Raw genomic sequence first — 20,083 nt, 5'->3', positions numbered from 1 at the left:
GTGAAGGAATGATTCTGATTTATAAAAAAATCTAGTTAATTTTGATCAACATGTACTTGAATATTATCACTGGGTGCAGTGTTTTATTTAAGTATATGTACAGCATCAGCTGAGTAAACCAGATGCCCAGGCTTTCCATGTTTATTTGTTTTTTTGTTTTGTTTTATTTTGTTCTTTTACAGCGCACAGGGTCCTCTGTTCCAGTTGCCTTATCACTGTGAACTGTAGTCACCACGCACTGGGATGGAACACTAGATCTTGTTCCTTCTGTCTCTCTTTGCTATCTTTCTACCTCCTTCCTATCCCTGGTCTTCACTCTAACCAACCCGTAGCAATCACAATTCTAAGTTTGCAGCTATTTTTTGACACTTATATATGATAACATGAAAGTTTTTTCTACATTAGCCCTATTTTATTTCACTACATCCATGTTCATCTATTTTGTAACAAATAAGAATTTGTTGTTTTTAATGACTGAAGGCAATCTCTTGGCATTCATTAGGTTTCACCATTAATAACATCAGGGGAAACAAATGAAATCTAGAATCAAAACTCATTTAGCATCTTTTTTAGTATACTAATTTGGTATATTTTATTTCTGTGTGAATATTAAATTACATAACAATAAAAAGTAGTCATTCTAATTTGGTTACATATCTTAGAGAAAATGCTTTTGGTTTTTTGGCATTCAGTTGTGTGATGGCTATAGGTTTGTTACCTGTAGATATTACTTTATTGAGGCCTATTTCAGTGTACCTCAACTGAGGTATATTTGGATATATTTATTTATTTGTACATTTCCTCAACTTACATATATGTTATTACAAAATAAATGTAGAAATTCATTGAGTGCTTTCTATAAGGTGCTTTCAATGATGCTTGTCCTTCATCGTGTTTATGTGAAATCTTTGGTTTGTTGGTCCATTTTCTACATTCTCTAGTTAGGTGCACCTTGGCTAGTTTATGTGAGCTTATTATTGTGATGCTTCTTTTATTTTACAGGTATTACAGGAATGTTTTTATTAAATATTTTATTTATTTCAAAATCAGATATATAGAGAGGAGGAGAGACTTAGAGGAAAATCTTAGGTCTCATGGTTTCCTCCCCAAGGGGGGAAGCATTGGCTGTGGGGTTAGAACCGGGGACCACATGGCAGCCCAGCACACGCAAGATGAGGACATTAGCCACAGAGGTCACAGCCCTGGGCCCTATGATAAATTTTTACATCTGTTTTATCAAGTGTATTGGTCTATGACATTTTAATGATTTTAAGCTAGATTCCTGGACTACAAGCAACTATTTCAGAAGAAGCATTAAGTAAATATATGCAGAAATAATTGTACAGGAATGGAGATTGCTTTTTACTGAGCAATTCCATCTTGTTTTTTTAAATCCTATTTTAAACAGTCAGTCATAGTTGAAGATCTTCCTACTGCTGATTCAGTCTAGTTTAGGAATCCAAGTATTGTTAGGCTCAGCATAATTTTGGAATTTTTTTTTCATTTTAGTTTTTTACTGTAATTATAGAAAATTTGGTGTTAATTTTGTAGAATCTAGCAGTGAAGACACCTAGTGTTGACCTTTGGTTTGAAGAGATTTATTCCTGATTCACTGTTAACTGCCTGTTAATAGTGTCAAGTTTTTTGATGTCTTTCTCATTCAGTTTGTAGCCTAATGTTAAGTATCCAGAAATTAAGCATTTTTTTTACTATTTATTTGTTTATAACTACTGTTGACAGTCCCTAGTGATCCATTGCACATCCTTTTTTTTTTTTTTTCTATTCTAGTGAAGACTTATTTTATCAGACATGGTGCGGAGACTTAGCAGCTAAAGTCCTCACCTTGAATACGCTGGGATCCTGTAAGGGCACCCATTCTAATCTTGTTGGCCCCTCGTTTGATCAAACTCCCTGCTTGTGGCCTGAGAAAGCAGTTGAGGATGGCCCAAAGCTTAGGAAACTGCACCCATGTGGGAGACCTGGAGGAATTTCCTGGTTCCTGGCTCTGGATTGATGCAGCTCTGGCCGTTGCTATCACTTTGGGAATGGCTCATTGGATGGAACATCTTCCTCACTGTCTCTTCTCCTCTCTGCATATCTGACTTTGCAATAAAAAAATAAAAAATCTTTAAAAAATTATTTTATTGATATATAAGGCAGAACTATAGAGAAAGAGGGAAAGTTAGAGAGATCTTCCTTCTGTTTTATCCCTTTCCAAGTGACCATGGTGGTTAAAGCAGGACCAGATTGAAGCTTCTTCCCAGTTCTTTCAGATCAGTACAGGGAATCAAGCACTTGGGACATCCTCTGCATTCACATGGGCACTAGAAGGGAGCTGGATCAGAAATAAAACAGCTGGGCCTGGCACGATAACCTAGTGGGTAAAGTCCATGCCTTGCACATGTTGGGATTCTGTATCAGTGCTGGTTCTAATCCGGGCAGCCCCACTTCTCATCCAGCTCCCTGATTGTGGCATGGGAAAGCAGTGGAGGATGGCCCAAACTCATGGGGCCTTGCACCTGTGTGGGAGACCTGGAAGAAGCTCTGGGTTCCTGGCTTCAAATCTGCTCAGCTCCGGCCATTGTGGCCACTTGGGGAGTGAATCAGCAGATGGAAGATCATCCTCTCTGTCTCTTCTCCTTTTTTTTTTTTATAAGTATATATCATGCTTTCCAATAAAAGTAAGGAAATGTTTATTTAAAAAAAAAAGAGAGAAAAAAATGCAGCAGCTCTGACTTTCATCTCACAAATAGTGACAGAACCCACTTTGTCCAGACAGCCCTGATCCACTCTACTACTGTGACACCAATTGTAATATGTCCCTCTTCTTTTTGATGTTATATACTTGAGCCTACTTTTTGATTAATCTAGTAAAAGGTTTGTTGATCTTGTTTTCCTTTTAAGAACAATGAATGTTTCCTTTATCTTCAGTATTGCTGAATACAGTTTTTATTCATTTCTTCATTAATCTTTCTTTTGAATTTCCATTTTCTACTCCTAGACTTGGCTTCTTATTTTTCTGAGAGGTGGATATCAGTGCTTAGGATGCTATTTGACATTTTAGTTGTTATTGTTCAGGTGTTGACCATGTAAAGTGAAAACTTGTGATTTCTATACTTCTCTGATGATGGTTGGTTCTTTCTCATTGGCAATAGGAAGTATACTGACAAATAAGAGTGTGCTTTGGTTGCCATAAAAATATGCTACAGAATGTGTGTCTTGAATTGCAGTAAATCATTTCTTATGATTCTTTTTTAAAATTTTATTTTGATGACATTTACACAGTTGAGAAGGGAGCATGCATGCACGTGTGGATACTGATTAAGCTAGGAAGGATCAAGAGTTAGGGGAAAGTGGATGAGACCATTGTTTCCACATTTTCTTCTTGTTGTGTCTGGGGGATGGTAGAGAGAAGGAGAAAAGCCACTCCCAGAATCCCCACAACAGAACTTTGGGTTGTGGAATGGCCATCTTATTTTCCAGGTTCCCTGATGTGGAGCATGCTCTGAGGGTTCTGTTCAAGTGGTTTCTATAAGAAATCCTCCCACGGTCCATTGGTTGACATTCCAACTAGTTTCCATTCAGCCAGATCTTTAGTGTCAACGCTTGCCTGGAGTAGTTGTTCAATCTTTTCTACTCTCCTTCACCTGTGAGCTCCAACAGACTGCCATATCCCCTATGTACATATGAGCATGTTCATTCAACAAATGAGGAGGCCTAGTTCTGATACATGAACTCCAAAGTTAATGTACAGGTTCCACATTTGCCAAAATTTTTGGAGTTCTGTGTCCATTGCATCAGTGGTCAGTATCCCTGAAGAAACTATCTGAGGTGATCATAGACTTGTGTTTGTACTTGCCAGTATGGGCTCAGCTCAGTCTGTCACCCACATCAGCCTATGCACACACTGGTGGTTGCAGTTGCTGGATAAGTTTTGTCTCCAGTCCCATCTATTATGCAAACCAATGGATGCTATGGTGGAGCCCAACCGTGCCCATCCCACATTCAGCTCTCATATACACCAGTTGGGAACTGCATCCCAATCAAAGTGACACCCTATAATCCATACTAGGTCTGCCCCTGCCATGGTTCCTTTGCTTGTTGTTTTGATCAGCAGACTGCTCTGTGCTGCAGCCTGGACCAGTGTGTCCTGTTCCCAATCCCAGTATTCATGAGTGTCAGAGGGTTCCATGGTCATTTGTAGCTCAGCTCTATACAACTCTCAGCTCTTGAGCCAGCCTTCAGAAATTGCAGTTCCACAGGTTGAGCCCTCATATTCCCCACAGATTCTATCCCCCCAGAGCTAGTTCTTACGCACGCCTCTTGGTATCATGGCCCAACTTAACATTATCTGCCCCTTCTATGAAACTCATTTATAGTAGTGTAATCTTTCCCTGCCAGACAGGTCCCCAACCCTACCTTAAGTGTGCACTAGTGGGTGGTGGTAGTCCATGTTAACCATCCCAGTTCAGTTCTCCCATGTGGGCATGTGTACTCATCTGGCCCAGAAATTTCCTCAGTTCTACCTTCCAAACCAGTAGATGTTAGCCCCCTCATTTACATGCAAGCAAAGTGGCTTTTGTCAGTAGAAGTCCTTCAGAAGTCATTCCTCAGCTGTAACATACTCCTTCAGTGGTCCTGCCTCCCACACATCCCCCTTACCCCTTCTCCTGAGCAATCCGCCATTCCTGCTCCTGGAATCAAGCAGACCTGCCTAGCTGCTTGAATGCGGCTGTAGACTTCCTGGCCTTTGCTGAGAACATAAACGTGAGTTTGTACCCAGTGTCACCTCTTGGCTGGTGGTGGAAAGGGCATAGCCCAGTCTGGCTACTTAAAGGCAGCTTGAGCCATCCTTGCCTGGATTGTTTTAATGAAGGACATTGCAATGGATATAAAGTGACGTATCATTGTGGTTGCCATTTTCATTCACTTAATGATCAATCATGCTGAAAATCTTTTTGTGTGAATTAATTAGCTTTTTGATTATCTTCTTTGTAGAAATATTTTTAGTTCTTTTTCCATTTTGGTATCTGTTTTTATTGCTTTTGAGTCTCAGGATTTTCCTGCCAACATGCCCGAAACCACCAAGGGGATGTGGTGTCAGAGTTCTTGGGCTGTAAGAACCACAGGGGATAGTCTGAGGGAGCATGTCCATTTATTGTAAAGTGAATACAACTCACTAGGAAGAGAGATAGCAGAAGGGCAGTCCTGGACAGCCCTCCCAAACAACAATGACACTGTAATTGACTAGAAGGCATGTCTGTCCCTTTAGAACCTCCATCAAATCACAGGTCAAGTACTGCAAACACGGCTCTAAGCCATGCCTCAGGTCATAGACAGGTAGGCTGTTAGTCATGTGCACCAGGTAGCATTTGAGTTGATAGTCATACTTATAAACTGTAATACATGCTTATTTAATTTGTGACTGATGCACAAATTAAATGAAGATTGTCCTGTAACTCTACCATGTGTTGAGCTTAATAACGTTTTTAGTGTGCAACTATGTTTACTATTGCTCTAACAATTCTTAAACCCAGCCCACACTGAATGTGCTGTCATGTGTGAAGAGGAGTGAAATCTTGATGACTACAAGTAAAAGTATAATGCCATTGTTAAGGTACAATTTGCTAAGTGTGTTTTCTCATTTATTTTGATTGGAAAGTCAGATTTACACGAAGAAGGAGAGATAGATCTTCCTTCCACTGGTATAATCCCAAAGTGGCTGCAATGGCCAGAGCTGCCAGAGCTGAACTGATCTGAAGCCAGGAACTTCTTCCAGGTTTCCCATTCAGGTGCAGTGTCCCGTGGCTTTGGGTATCCTGGTCTAGTGCTTTCTGAGGCCACAAGCAGGGAGCTAGATGGGAAATGAACAACAAGTATATGAACCAGTTCCATAGGAAGAAGAAATAGAAAACTTGGAAACAATGATCACATCAACTTTTCGCTAACCCTTGAACCATCCTACCCTGATCACATATGTACACATCATTCACAATAAGCATAGAAAATTCACATATATGTATATATTTTTTTGAGAGCCAGAAATACAGAAAGAAGGGGGCACAAAGATTCTCCATCTACTCTCACTCTGAAAGAGTTGCAATGGAAGGAGCTGAGCTGATCAGAAGCCTGGAGTTTCTTCTTGACCTAGCGCAGAGGTTCAGGGTCCCAAGGCTTTGGGCTGTTCTTTACCACATTCCCACACCACAGGCAAGGTGCTGGCTATGAATTGGATTAGCCAGAACACACACTGGCACCTCTATGGCATCCTGGTGCATGCAATGTGAGGGCTTTCACCCCTAGGCTATTGTGCCATGCCCCTTTTCCAATTTCTCTATCTCTGGTTTTCAAATAAATAAATGATTCTGGAACAGGGAAACAAAGAATCCCAAATCTAAGTAAAAGCTATGTTTCTTTTTCTAGAGAGTTGTACTTGTAGTATGAGCTTTTTGGATTATTAGGGTTACTCTATCACTTTTTTTAATATTTATTTTTATTTTTATTTTTATTGCAAAGTCAGATATACAGAGAGGAGAGGAGACAGTGAAGAACATCTTCGATCTGATGAGTCATTGCCCAAGTGACAGCAACAGCTGGAACTGTGCCAATCCAGAGCTAGGAACCAACAGATTCCTCCAGGTCTACCATGTGTGTGCAGGTTTCCCAAGCTTTAGGCCATCCTCGACTGCTTTCTCAGGCCACAAGCAGGGAGCTGGAAGGGAAGTGGAGCTGTGTTGATTAGAACTAGTAGCCCAATGGGATCCTGGTGCTATCAAGGCAAGGACTTTAGCTGCTAGACCACCACGCTGGGCCTTTTGTATCACTCTCAATAATTTGTCAAATATCAGGACACAGGAAGTTCCATGTGTTGTTCAAGTTGGCAAATTTTATCTTTCAAACTCCATGTGACCTTACAACATAAACATTCTCTCTTGGGTGTAGAAACGATCAAAGGACTTCAGTAGATATTTCTCAAAATCTAGCCATTTGGGAAATGTAAATCAACATCACAAAGAGTTATTGCAACCCTGTCAGAATGGCTATTATTTATTGGAAGAAAGGGTAAGAAATACTGGTGAGGAAGTAAAAAATGAGCATATTTATACAATGCTGATGGATTTATAGATTCAATCAGCACGTGAAAATAGCATAAAATTTCTTAAATGTTTAAAGATAAGATTGCTGGGCTCAGTGTGGCTCACTTGGGCAGTGAATGATCGGATGGAACAACTTCCTCTCTGTTGCTCTTTGTCTCTGTATCTGACTTTGCAATAACAAAAAAAAAAATCCTTTTAAAAAAGGTTAAAATTTTAAAAAGCTTACATAAAATTAAAAGGATTAAATTTAAATGAGATTAGTGTAAATCTGAATAATCTCACTACTAGTTGTATTTTCTGAAAGTTATGAACACATTGTGTAGAAGAGATACCATCTTTTTTATTACAGCACTATTCATAATACACAAGATGTGGAATGAATTGAGGTGTCCATCATTAGATAATTGAGTAAGGAAAATGTAGCATCTGTGTACAATGGGCTGTTATTCAGTTGTGGAAACAAAATTCTGTGGATTATACCAAAATGAGTGTAACTGGAGGCCAAGATGTTGAGTGAAATATTCTAAACACAGATATACAAACATGAAATTGTTATGTAGAGTAGCAAAAAAAAAAATTACAAGCAACAACAAAAAGGGAGGACCAGTGGTATATATCAGTATTGCTGCAAACATGATTTGTCACTTTTGATTTATATCTTCGTTAAATAGCGAATGATGATAATCTACTGTAGTTTTAATGATCTGTGTCTGTAAATTATATGATTGAAACATTTTTATTTCATTATATTTATACTACTTACCTATTAAATTGGTCATCTTACTTTTGTTTTAATCACTTAGTGAAAAATTAAGATCTTGAGTACAATGTGAATTTAAAACATGTTATTTCAAATGTTTAAGAGAATAACAGGGGAAGGGAGTCAAGATGGTCAACGGAGTTAGACTGAAGTGACTGAGGGTCCTAAAAGTTAGAGATGGGAGCTGCCTGAAGTGAGCCTGAAAGGAAAAGAACCGCGGGGAACACTGTGGTAAATCCCCCAGTGCAGCCAGGACTGAGAAAGGTGGCACACAGCAGTAAAACAGACGCAAATGACTAGGATTAGCAACCTGAGAAGGACAAGGAGGGTGCCCCAGCCTGCAGAGACTTGAGCGAAATCTGGTGAGTGAAACTCAGGGAGCCGCTAACACAGGGTATTGTCCACCCTTAGCAGGAGGTGAGGGGCAGGCAGATCTTGGGAACAAAACATGGTGAAGGGTGCCTGAACTAAGCAATTCATGGCAGGCTTGGATCAGGGCAGACGGGCCGGAGAGGGTGACTAGGCACAGAAACAAAGAACCTGGGTGAACCTGGGACCTGGAACTCCCCAGCACTGGGTGGCACCAATTCCAGGGCCACAAGAACCATACAGAAGAGAGACCTATTAGCTACTCTAAATATTGCCCTGTTTTAAAGAGCCCACAGTACCTCAGACTGAAGAAGTAGGGGGAGGGGAACCCAGGCACCACAAAGAAGGGGGAAAAAATCTAGGTCCACACTAGGTGACAGCAGAGGTCAGGGATTAGAAGCCAGCAATATCAGATCACAAATGTGATACACCACATCCAAAAACTGAAGAATTAAAATCATGTAATAGTAGCAATAAACGCAGAAAAAGCTTTCGACAAAATCCAACACCACTTTATGTTAGAAACCCTAACCAAGGTAGGGGTTTTTTCTTACAAGGAGGTGCCAGGGCAATCCCAGAGCCTATCAAACTGTGTCACATAATACAACGTAATTTTTAAAAAAAAAAAGAAGTTGAAATTCCTCTGAATAAAAAATTGATGAGTTAAGAAAAAAATAAGAAAATTGTGATCACATAAAAAAAAAAAAACAGGGAAAAAGGGAAGATTGAAAAGAAGTATCATGCTGCTAAAATGATATCTATCAGTTACATTCGCTCTGTTTTAATGTTAAAATTAGTAAATAAATAGCTGGAATAAAAGAAAAACCCAGATAACTGCTTAATGCTAAAGAGCTTCCAAAACAAAACAAAAAAAAGGATTAGGTTTCTTACAGCATGGCATTTGTGTTATATGTATATCTTCTGTTCAGCTGGCAGGCTATGACTGGCTGATACTATTTGTCAGAAGAAGATAGTTGTTTAAGAGACTATCATTTGTTTCCCTCCTAAGCTTCAGTTTATTATGTAGAAATTAAAACTTCCATTTAATTATGTTATTCCATAAAAAATAAATCAGAAACAAAGTAGAGAGTTTGAATGTATGCATACTTAAAAGTGAAAAAATATATATTGTTTTATATATTTATACACTAGAATTACATGCATATGTATTCCATAATTATTTGACTTTTGTGTATGTGCATACATGATATGTATTATTGATATAGTTGATCACATATTATTTAATTCCAATATATGCTGTAGAAAATATTTACTCATGCAGGTACAGCTTAAAAAGATTTTCAGTATTTTATTATTTCACTTTAAAATAAGAAAATTGAAATTTATTATTGCTTTATAATATTTTCATGTATCTCAGCATGTTTGAGTATATCATTAGTAAGCTACTCAAAATCTTCTCATTATTTTGTGCAATATTAAGCATATATATAAATTAATCTAGCGTGTTATTTAGCTTATGTGTATCTAAAGACTGCACAATGAACTCATTTTATGCTCATTATGGAAAGCAATCTGATACAGAATAATAATGGAATTGTAGATTCAGAATTGCAGACGTCATATGGGAAAAAAGGTTTTATTTTGTTTTTACCTTATTTGCCATATACATTGTAAATTGAGCTGCTTTCATAGAAGATGCAAATTGAACACACAGAATAATTAAACTCAGCTTAGTGTTACAGCTGCTGAGTTAATATTTTGGTGCAGTGTCAATATGATTATTTATGCTCATTTAGTTGAAAATCAGAGTGACAATAACAGACAGAGTCATATTTTCCACTTGGAGAGCTATTCTAGCAATGCCTTCAGCAGTTCATTAGAATGACAATCTTTAGAGAAAACAACCTTTAATAGAATAAGGAATATTCTGTTGTAATATTGGAATTGCAAAAGTAACATAGCACAAGATATTTTCATTTAACTGTTACTCTATGATGCTGTATGAATTGTAAATTAAACTACATTCATAGAAGTTGCAAATTAAATGTACAGAAAATGCACCGTTAGTGTTTCTATTTAACGATCCAGAAGTGAGGAGACATGTGCTGTTACAGGTGTTGGTGTCATTTGAAGATGTGGCTGTGGACTTTACCCAGGAAGAATGGCAGACAATGGACAATACTCAGCGGACCCTGTACAGGGAGGTGATGCTTGAGACCTATACCAATCTGCTGTCCTTGGGTGAGTGAAGTTCTGTCATGCCTAAGCAGAACACTTCTGTAGAGTTTGCTCATGAAAGAACAGTTTATAAAGTGTAGTGGTTGGTAGGATTAGTGGGGATTTCCGAAAATCTACATCATTCTCCTTGAACAGGGTACTCCATGGCAAAGCCTGATGTGATCTTCAAGTTGGAGCAAGAATCAGCACCATGGATAGTGGAGAAATCTGTCAACCAGGGACTTCCAGGTAGGTCAGCCCATAGCGGGCAGGAAAGTTGATACATAGCTCAGAAAATGTTGACTGGAATTATGTTTGGTTTTTACTCTGAATTTCTTCCAGAGGGGCAGCTAGTGAGACACAGACATTCTATAGTCTCCATGTATAGGTTTATTCTAGCAATTTGCCAGCCTGTCACCATAAATCTGGTTCTATATACGGGTCTTTTCATGATCCCAAACACTTGAATCACATCTGCCACCTCCCAAGATACATTTTCAGGAAGTTGTATTTGAAGCAGAGTAGCCAGGAAAAGATAAAATAGTGCTAAGATGGGATGAGAGATACCCCAATCCTTATTTTGAATTTTTATGAAATATTTTCCTTCATATCCCACTTTAAGTTAAATACACAATCTCAACTAATTGAAATTTTTATTTAAAAATTGGTATTATGGTAAGGCATTAATAAATGAGATGCAATGTGTATTTAATAATGATCATAAATGTCCACATTTCATTAATATTAAAATATGCTGTATCTATAATGGCAACAAATCTCATTGGCTTCGCTTCAGCATTTGAAAAGAAACATTTGGATGTGATTCATACATATGGTTACTCTTTTCCTCATTTCAGATCCCCATGGAAAGAATGAGCTGCTTGGAGCGAATCAGAAAGGTCAAGACATAATCTTCAGGTAAGTTTTAATCACACAATTATACAATAACCGAAAAGAGAGCTGCATTGCCACAAAGATGCTTAGTCTTAGGTCTGGCCATAATGGAAACACGATATGAAAGGGAAATTGTACAAAAATGAGACTGGAGAAATAGGATTTCATTCTTTCTTTGTACTTTTTTTTTTTTTTTTGCAGACAGAAGTTTTATCTGCAAAGTGACCAGGTGAATGTAGAAAGCAGAGGGAATCAAATAGCATTTCTTGGGAGAGAGCCAGGAGATGGTGTGCCTCTTGAATGCAGACAGCAAAATTTTTCAGAAGGGTCTTAAATTTCTAAGTGTCCCCTGAGCATTCCTTGTCTGGACAGGAACCTGTGAGTAAGACACTTCCCATTGGTTGTTTCTCAACCAGCAAGGAAACAGCTGCTACTACACTGCTTCAAATGTACACCTGCCATTCTATGGCTGTTCAGCTCTCGGAGGTAGGAAGCCACTTGAGTGATAAATTTGAAGAAACTGGCTTTTTCTGAACTCATATATGAAGTGTAGAGGGGTTCATCCAAAGGTCCACATAAGTCATTTCTAAAGATCAAACCTGGGGGCATGGCATGGTAGCCTAGTAGCTAGCCCTTGCCTTGCATGCACTGGGATCATACATGGACTCTGGTTTGTGCCCTGGCAGCCCCACTTAACAGCCAGCTCTCTGCCCATTGCCAGAGTCCAGCTCAAGTAAAGTTCTGAGCTTGAGAAGGGTGCTTGGAGTAGGCATAGAAAATAAATGGACCACTACAGTTTCAGAATCATAATGGACAATGTGAGAAAGCCGTCCACTTTTTTTTTTATACAGAAGCCCTCACAAGTTCTGGCACCCACTTTTCACACCTGGTCAAGCGGGCATTCCTAAGCATAGTTGTGCCAATTCTTTCACCATGAGGCAGGATATCAGCTATCCTAACCCTGTGGTCAGGAAGTTCTCAATAGATGGTACATGTCAATCAGTAACACATTCCTATTACAATCCTGATTCTACAACTTAGTCTAGTATCAGTTAAGGGAGGAAGGGCATCACAGAAGGAAGGACCTAAAGATTAAGGAAAGAGGGAAAGAATAGATTTCCACTGCATCTAGGGACTTATGTTGGAGAACAACCCTAAGTATAGGTTCCTGCTACATGTAGGGACTTAACACCCTTGATTTTCATGTGATCAGTGGGGCAGCCAAGAGAGCAGGAATAGTAAAAGGCCCTTTTGTTAAGACGTTATCACCAACATCATCTTCCAAGCTCACATTGATCACAAAAAGCAACTCCACAGTGGCAGACAATGCCTAAATAGATTACTGAAATCTGTGTGGGGTTGTCCAGTGTCTCTGTGAACGGAGGTGGAATTGCTTTTCAGGTGGTTGTAGAGACATCCGCTGGGCCTTGCCATGCAGCAGGAAATTCCTTGCGGCCTTGCCTGCAATGGAAAAGTTCTCTTTACAACTTCATGTCTTCTACACCCACCGCATGAACCTCAGCAACCTTTGGCCTGGGAAGACTGTTGGGGATAACCTACATGCTTGGGACTATACACCTGCGTGGGAGACCCAGAAAAAGCTCCTGGTTCTTGGCTTGAAAGCAGCTCAGCTCTGGCAGTTGTGAATTTTGGGGAAGTGAATCACAACATGGAACATCCTCCTATATGTCTCACATCTTCTCTGTATATCAGAATTTCCAGCAAATATAAATGCATCTTTTTTCTTTTTCCATTTTTTTATTATATTTTTGACAATCTTTATATAGTTAATTAGGGTAAAGGAAACAAGCCATAAGCAAGGATGGCAATCTGGGAGCTCTCAATAAAGTCCATCCACAGAAATGACAATCAATTACCAACAACCTCAAAAACACAGGCATATGGCACAGCAAAATTATTATTTCTCAATATTAACCCTCAACACAAATGGCTTAAATTCATCACTCAAAAGGCACCGATTACAGGGAAGGGCACTATATCTTCTTGAAAGGGAGGATCCAACAAGAACCAATCGCAATTCTTAACATTTATGCTCCTAGCCCGGATGCACCCAGCTACGTGAAACAACTACTTTTGGACTTAAAGGGAGACATAGATGAACATACGATAATTCTGGGAGATCTGAACACCCCACTAACACCAATAGATAGATCAACACAGCAAAAGCGCAACAGAGAAGCCACAGAACTCACACAAACAATAGAACAACTGGACCTATTAGACCTCTATAGAATATTTCATCCTACGGCCACAGACTACACCTTCTCAGCAGTGCATGGCACCTTCTCCAGGATAGACCACATAATAGGACACAAAGCAAGTTTAACTAACTACAAAAATATCAGAATCATACTATGTACCTTCTCAGACCATCACGGAGTGAAACTGGAAATCAACAACTCAAACTGTCCCAGGAAACACGTAAACTCCTGGAGGCTGAACAATATGCTATTAAACGAACAATGGGTTAGAGAAGAAATTAAAGACAAGATCAAAAAATGTATGGAAACCAACGAAAACCCAGGTACAAAAGTCCAAAACTTATGGGACACTGCCAAAGCAGTGTTACGTGGTAAGTTTATTGCAATTAGTGCGCACATCAAATCTCAAGAAAGGCAACAAATGCAGGAATTAAGCACACACCTCCAGAAACTGGAAAAGCAACAGCAGAAGGACCCCACAAACAAGAGGAAACAAGACAAGAACTAAATCGGAAGTCTTTAGGATTGATTCACATCCCAGAATCACAGTGGGCTCTACATGGAGCTACCTAAGCAGTAATTCAAAGCCCCCAAACCCCAGAGCTTGCTGCCCAGGGATAGCTCACCATGTGCACACGGTGGATGGAATCACGGCTCAGAGCATGAAGAAGGCCCTGGACTGGCACTCAGTAGCAGCCAGCAGGCTGCTGGAAGTTTTAACCCCCACATCCAGCAGTCGCCCCCTCCCCAAATCCATCCAACTTTCCATGATGGTCGCAGGTGGGGCCTGAGCCCTACCTGTTCTCCAGACTTTCCCCTTCGGTATACTCACCATGAAGGCTGCAGCTGCTGGAGCTGAGGCAGGTCCAGGGACAGCTCAACACATGCACACAGTAGCTGGAGTTAAGGCTCTGATCATGAAGACGGCCCCTGCCTGGCACCCAGCTGCAGACAACAAGCTGGTAGAAGTTTTTCTTTTTGTTTTTAAGATGTATTTACTTTTATTACAAAGTCAAATATACAGAGAGAGGAGGAAAGACAGAGAGGAAGATCTTCCTTCCTATGATTCACTCCCCAAGTGACTGCCACGGCCAGTGCTGTGCCGATCTGGAGTCAGGAATCAGGGACTTCCTCCATATCTCCCACATGGGTGCAGGATCCCAAGGCTTTGGGCCGTCCTCAACTGCTTTCCCAGGCCACAAGGCAAGTGCTGGATGGGAAGTGGAACTGCCTGAATTAGAACCAGCTCCCATATGGGATCCCTGTGCATTCAAGGTGAGGACTTTAGCCACTAGACCATGCCTCCAGGCCCAGGCTGCTGGAAGTTTTAGCCCCCAGACCCCGAGATCTCCTCTTTCCCAATCCCATCCACTACACCATGGTGGGAGTGAGTGAGGCCTGGGTCCACCCTGTCTCCAGACTTCACTCTTCTGTGTACTCACCATAAAGGGAATAGCCTCTGGAGCTCACGCAGGCCCGGGAAAGCTCACTATGTGTATGTGGTGGCTAGAATCAGGTCTTCAAGTATAAAGACGGCCCCAGCCTGGCACCCACCCATAGGTTCAACTTAATCCAGGTAATAGGGCTTCTTAAAAAGTTTGCACAGTTCAAATTTTGCAGCTAATTTAACTATTTCACAGCTCAAGATTTTGTAACCACTTTAACTATCCAAGCATTTAACTTATAGATGGAAGATACAAAGACATGCAACAGTTTAAAGACAGGAAGACACAGGTCACAACATAGGCCTACTAAAGGAAAAATCATTTGGAGGAAACATACCCACTCCTCTTTAGGCAAAAAGGTGCCCTACCAGGAGAGGCCTTCCAGCTCAATCACCAGGCACAAATAGTTAACCCGCTCAGAGCTTTTTGCCCCTATATTGGGTGCAAAAACACAATTCAGCTGAAGAAAAGCAATAGATCAGAATGAAAAAAGGAAAAATCAGACAGAATTAGCTGGCAAAGAAAAGTTAGGTGACACCACACATGTGCATAATCTTGGTCCTGGTTGAGCCCACAAATGTGCTGGATTTTTGAGATCCACAGAAAATCATCAAGTCTGAAGTCAGTGCTAAAGCATAAAGGTGGTTTATTCAGTTTAACCTAGGTCTCCCAGCCACTCCTCCCAGTCGAGGTTGCAGCAGGAACAACAGGGTAGAAAAAAGGGAGCAAAACAAGGGCCGAGATTGAACAGCATAGGGTTCTTATATGTTTCAGGACAATTCCATATAATTTTACAGTCATGATTGGTCAGTTTTAGCTGTTAGGTTTCAGAATGAGCAAGTTGTCGGGCTTGTAATGGTGGTTTTGAAGTAAGTAACTTTCAAAAGGTACAAATTGATGGGGTATAGGGCAATGACTCTTATCAAGCACCAGGGACCTCCTTCTTGAAGTCTACCTACGTGCCCTGCCAAGAGTCCTGCTGGGTGGGCATCATGTGGACTGTCAGGCCAGGAGTTCACACAGCCCCCAGACAAGCAATTAAGGCAGAATCACAAAAGCTGAAAACAACTAGATTCTTCAACAACACATGACCAAGAGAGTGAGCCTCTCCCTATCCTGGGCCTTTATGGGGGCTTGTGAGGGGAGTGGTTACAAAAAAAAAAGAAAAAGCAATACCATTCCCTCTGAGTTCTAGGTGAAGATAGGTGAATGTCCAAGGTGTGCAGAAGGGAAAGCCTATATGTTGTGGGGGTGTGGCTTCCAAACTTGCAAGCCTGAACTGGCTGTCTAGCCCACAATATTGGGAGAAGGAAGCCACAAGTATCACCCTTTGTTCTGGGTGAGGTAGTAGACATTATTGCCCATTGTGAATAAGTTTCTTTCTCTTTGCCCTTGAGATGACTCATGTGAACACCTCCCTGAGATGGTGCATAAAAACTCAAACCAAAGTGAATATTTGGTGGTGCCTGGACTCTCATCCCTCCTCCAATGAGGATAACCCAATGTGAAGCATGAAATAGGAGCCCAGAACTTTGGTCCCATGTCAGGTAGTTGGGATTCAGGATCCACTTAGCGAATATCAAATCATGCAGAAAATTGGCCTCTTCCAGGGGCTGTCAATCCAATAGTTTTCAAAATATAAAGACCCAGAGACTTGCTACTAAGATGAAAATTGATGTGATAGCAAATGTGAAAATAGGCAGTTGATGATTAGAGCCTCTAAAGTCCTAAACTTTTATACTTCCTATCTCCACCCTCTACCTCCTAAAAGCACAATCAGTCTGGAGGTTGAGCTGGAGCTAGGCAGTGGCTGGGGATTAGCTGGGTGTGTGTGTGTGTTCATGTGTGTGCAGAGGCATGGGATGCCAAGGGACATTTCCACAGGTTTAGTACAAACCTTGTGGAGTCTTCTCTTTGCTAAGTCCAGCTACACAGCTCTTTTGTAAGAGCCGGAAGTTTTTTTCAAGTCCCATATTGTGCACCAAACCAAATGTTACCAGGAAAACTCAGTGATTTCTTTCTTTAACTTAGTATAGAAATGTAGGAGTGTGGAATAGTGTGGAAGGATGGGATTTACAGGAATTGGGAGAAAACAGAGGAGCGGGTCCTTTTTTCCAGTTATACATCCTGCTTCAGTAACCAATGATTGGGACAACATTCTAGAGTTACTAACTAGGTGTCTCCAATTTCAAGAAGCATACCACCACCTAATTTTCTCTCAAGGAGTGTTTTCCCCTTCCCTTCTTTTTCTCTGCTCACATGACCACTTTGCAAATAAAACTTCTCTGTCTCCAAAAACATAAACTAAAAAAAAAAAAATGACTTTGAGATCCAGTTTCTGTATCCACCTCCTGAATGTGATCAACTGGTATTTAGTAGAAATCTACATATTTTCTCTATCCTCACGTATACTTGCTGTTCCTGGGAGGACCCGAGCCAGAATGGAATCCATGCTTGGGACCCTAGGTTCAGCCACTATGACCATTTGATGAGCTGGGCCTGGGCCTGCCTGGACTCAAGTGGCTTCATGCTTCCTGCTGAGTACACTGGGAGCAGATCGCTTGGGAACAAGGCAGGCCTAGACTGCACCCACCTCCAACATCATGAGGAGGGTCAGACTCAGCCAGTGTGACCTAATCATTTTTTCATGAGTTGGGTTTCTGTGTATTGTGTGTATGTGTGTGTGATTTAATTGCACTCAATGTGTGTGTGCTTATATTAGATCATTAAGGAGAAATTGGTGTGGTCATTTCCAAATTTTCTATTTTTCCTTCCTGATTTAGGGCAGGGTTAAATGATATTCAGAGAAGCTACACCAGGCCTCCCAACGATCCTAGTACTTAAGGATGGGTACTGGACCCCTGAGACCAAACCAGGGTGTCAATGTGGCACACCCTCCAAGGTTTCTGTCCAGGTGGTCCCGATAGCTCTGAAATGAGGTCCATCTCACTGATTCAAGCAAGAGGGAACCCTTTCAATGTTCATTGGCTGACATGGTTGACCTTAGAGTCTCCTTTCACCCAAATATTTGCTGTCATTATTTGGCTGGGGTAGTTATTCAATCTGTTCTCTCCTCTTTTCTCTTGGATGGTCCAGATGTGCTTTCCAGGCCTCAGTGGGCTTCCATCTCCTGGTAGATCTGGGCCAGTTGTCCAATACCCCTTTTCAATTGCGAAATCCCAGTTCTTGCAGCTGCACCAAGACCTTGAGCTAGTCGATCGTGCCCCAGTGGATCCCCACCCTTGGTGCTCACTGAGCTAGCACCACCATGCAGGCATGTAAAGTATCCAAGCCAGGTGACCTGAGGCCTGCCTTACCCGCTACTCCCAGGACTCATAGATCCAGGACCCATTGCACTGGCCAGCCAAGGACACTGGCCAAGCAACACAAACTACCACACATACAGCCACTGGTGCTCATAAATGGGCTCATCACACAGCTGTGCCCAAGGGCCCAGACAAGGGTACCAGGGCCCCATTGGATCTCCTGCGCCCAGGCATCATGTGTCCAGCACCAACATCCCCCTGACTGCCAAGGCTTGAGTCAATTCATTTTCCACCAGCATGTGTTGCAGCCTGGCTCAGTCTAGTCTTCCCCCAATTCTACTTCATGTTGCTGTGTGCTGAAACCTCTCCAAGTACAGTCCATCTGGATGTGTAGCTGGAGCTAGGCAGTGGCTGGGGAGTACGTGGGTGTGTGGTTGTGTTCCTGTTTGTGCAGAGGCATGAGGTGCCAAGAATCATTTCTTCAGGTTCAGTAAAAACCTTGTGAGATCTTCTGTTTGGTCAATCCAGCCTCATAGCTCTTGTATAAGAGCCAAAATTCCTTTTCAAGTCCCATGTTGTGCATCAAGCCAAATATTGCCGGAAAAGCTCAGTGATTCTTTGCTTTAACTTAGTATAGAAACAGAAAATGGAAACCAGTTGCAGACCAAATTTTTACTTGTTATTGACTAGTTGAAATTGGAAGAGGTGAGTGGGAAAGCAAATTCCAGGAGGGCCACAGAGATCTGGTGCATTTTGAATGGAGAGAAAATGATATCATGGTTTATTTTAAATTAGCTTTTCCCACAGGAAGCCTGATGAAATCGCATTTGAAAAGAAGCATGCCTCTAATGTCCCTGAGAACAACCACGAGAGTGAGGGAAATCTCAGTCAGCTTGACAAGATCCACATTTGTCAGCAGTCCTTTGAACACAATGGGAAAGAGAAAACTTTCAATGGGAAGAAGATAGTCCTCATGGGTAAGCAAGTTTATACCAAAGAGCCATGTAATCAGCAACCTGTCAGTGTGGGAGAAGCAATTCATGTTGGCTACTATAAATCTTGCCTTACCACCAAACAGAGAACTAACACAGGAGAATATTTGTATGTGTCCAGTGAATGTAAAGAAAACATGTACCAGAAGTCAGAACTCATTAGAGATCAGATCCTTCAAAGTGCAGAGAATCCATATGAATGCAATGAGCATGGAAAAACCTTTCACCAGCAATTATCTCTCATTAGGCATCAGAGCATTGACACGGGGAAAAAATCTTATCAATGTAGTGCGTGTGGAAAAGCTGTTTTTTGTAAGTCACACCTCATTCGACATCAGAGAAGCCACACTGGGGAAAAACCTTATGAATGTAGTGAGTGTGGAAAAGCTTTTTGTCAGAAGCCACACCTCCTTGCACATCAGAGAATCCACACTGGGGAAAAACCTCATGAATGTAGTGAGTGTGGAAAAGCTTTTTCTAATAAGTCAAGCATTAGATCACATCAGAGAATCCACACTGGGGAAAAACCTCATGAATGTAGAGAGTGTGGGAAATGCTTTTCTTGTAAGTCACACCTCATTAGACATCAGAGAATCCACACTGGGGAAAAACCTTATGAATATAGTGAGTGTGGGAAATGCTTTTCTTGTAAGTCAAACCTCATTAGACATCAGAGAATCCACACAGGGGAAAAACCTTATGAATGTAGTGAGTGTGGAAAAGCTTTTTCTCAGAAGTCACACCTCATTGCACATCAGAGGATCCACACAGGGCAGAAACCTTATGAATGTAGTGTGTATCTTAAAGCCTTTACTTACCAAACAGGTTTCATTTGACATCAGGGAATCCATACAGGATAA

At 41.0% G+C, this 20,083-nt stretch overlaps 1 protein-coding gene across 1 annotated transcript in view; it reads left to right on the top strand.

The window, feature by feature from the left end:
• Positions 1-20,083, top strand: part of LOC131480433 (zinc finger protein 501-like) — a 69,535-nt gene extending 49,452 nt beyond the window's left edge. Inside the window, 4 exon segments of the mRNA XM_058665265.1 lie at positions 10,302-10,428; positions 10,561-10,653; positions 11,262-11,322; positions 19,039-20,083. Of these exon segments, the coding sequence (XP_058521248.1) occupies positions 10,302-10,428; positions 10,561-10,653; positions 11,262-11,322; positions 19,039-20,083 (1,326 nt within the window).

Source organism: Ochotona princeps, chromosome 6 (genome assembly GCF_030435755.1).
Source record: "Ochotona princeps isolate mOchPri1 chromosome 6, mOchPri1.hap1, whole genome shotgun sequence".
Taxonomy (NCBI): domain Eukaryota; kingdom Metazoa; phylum Chordata; class Mammalia; order Lagomorpha; family Ochotonidae; genus Ochotona; species Ochotona princeps.
This window is presented reverse-complemented; position numbering and strand designations above follow the sequence as displayed.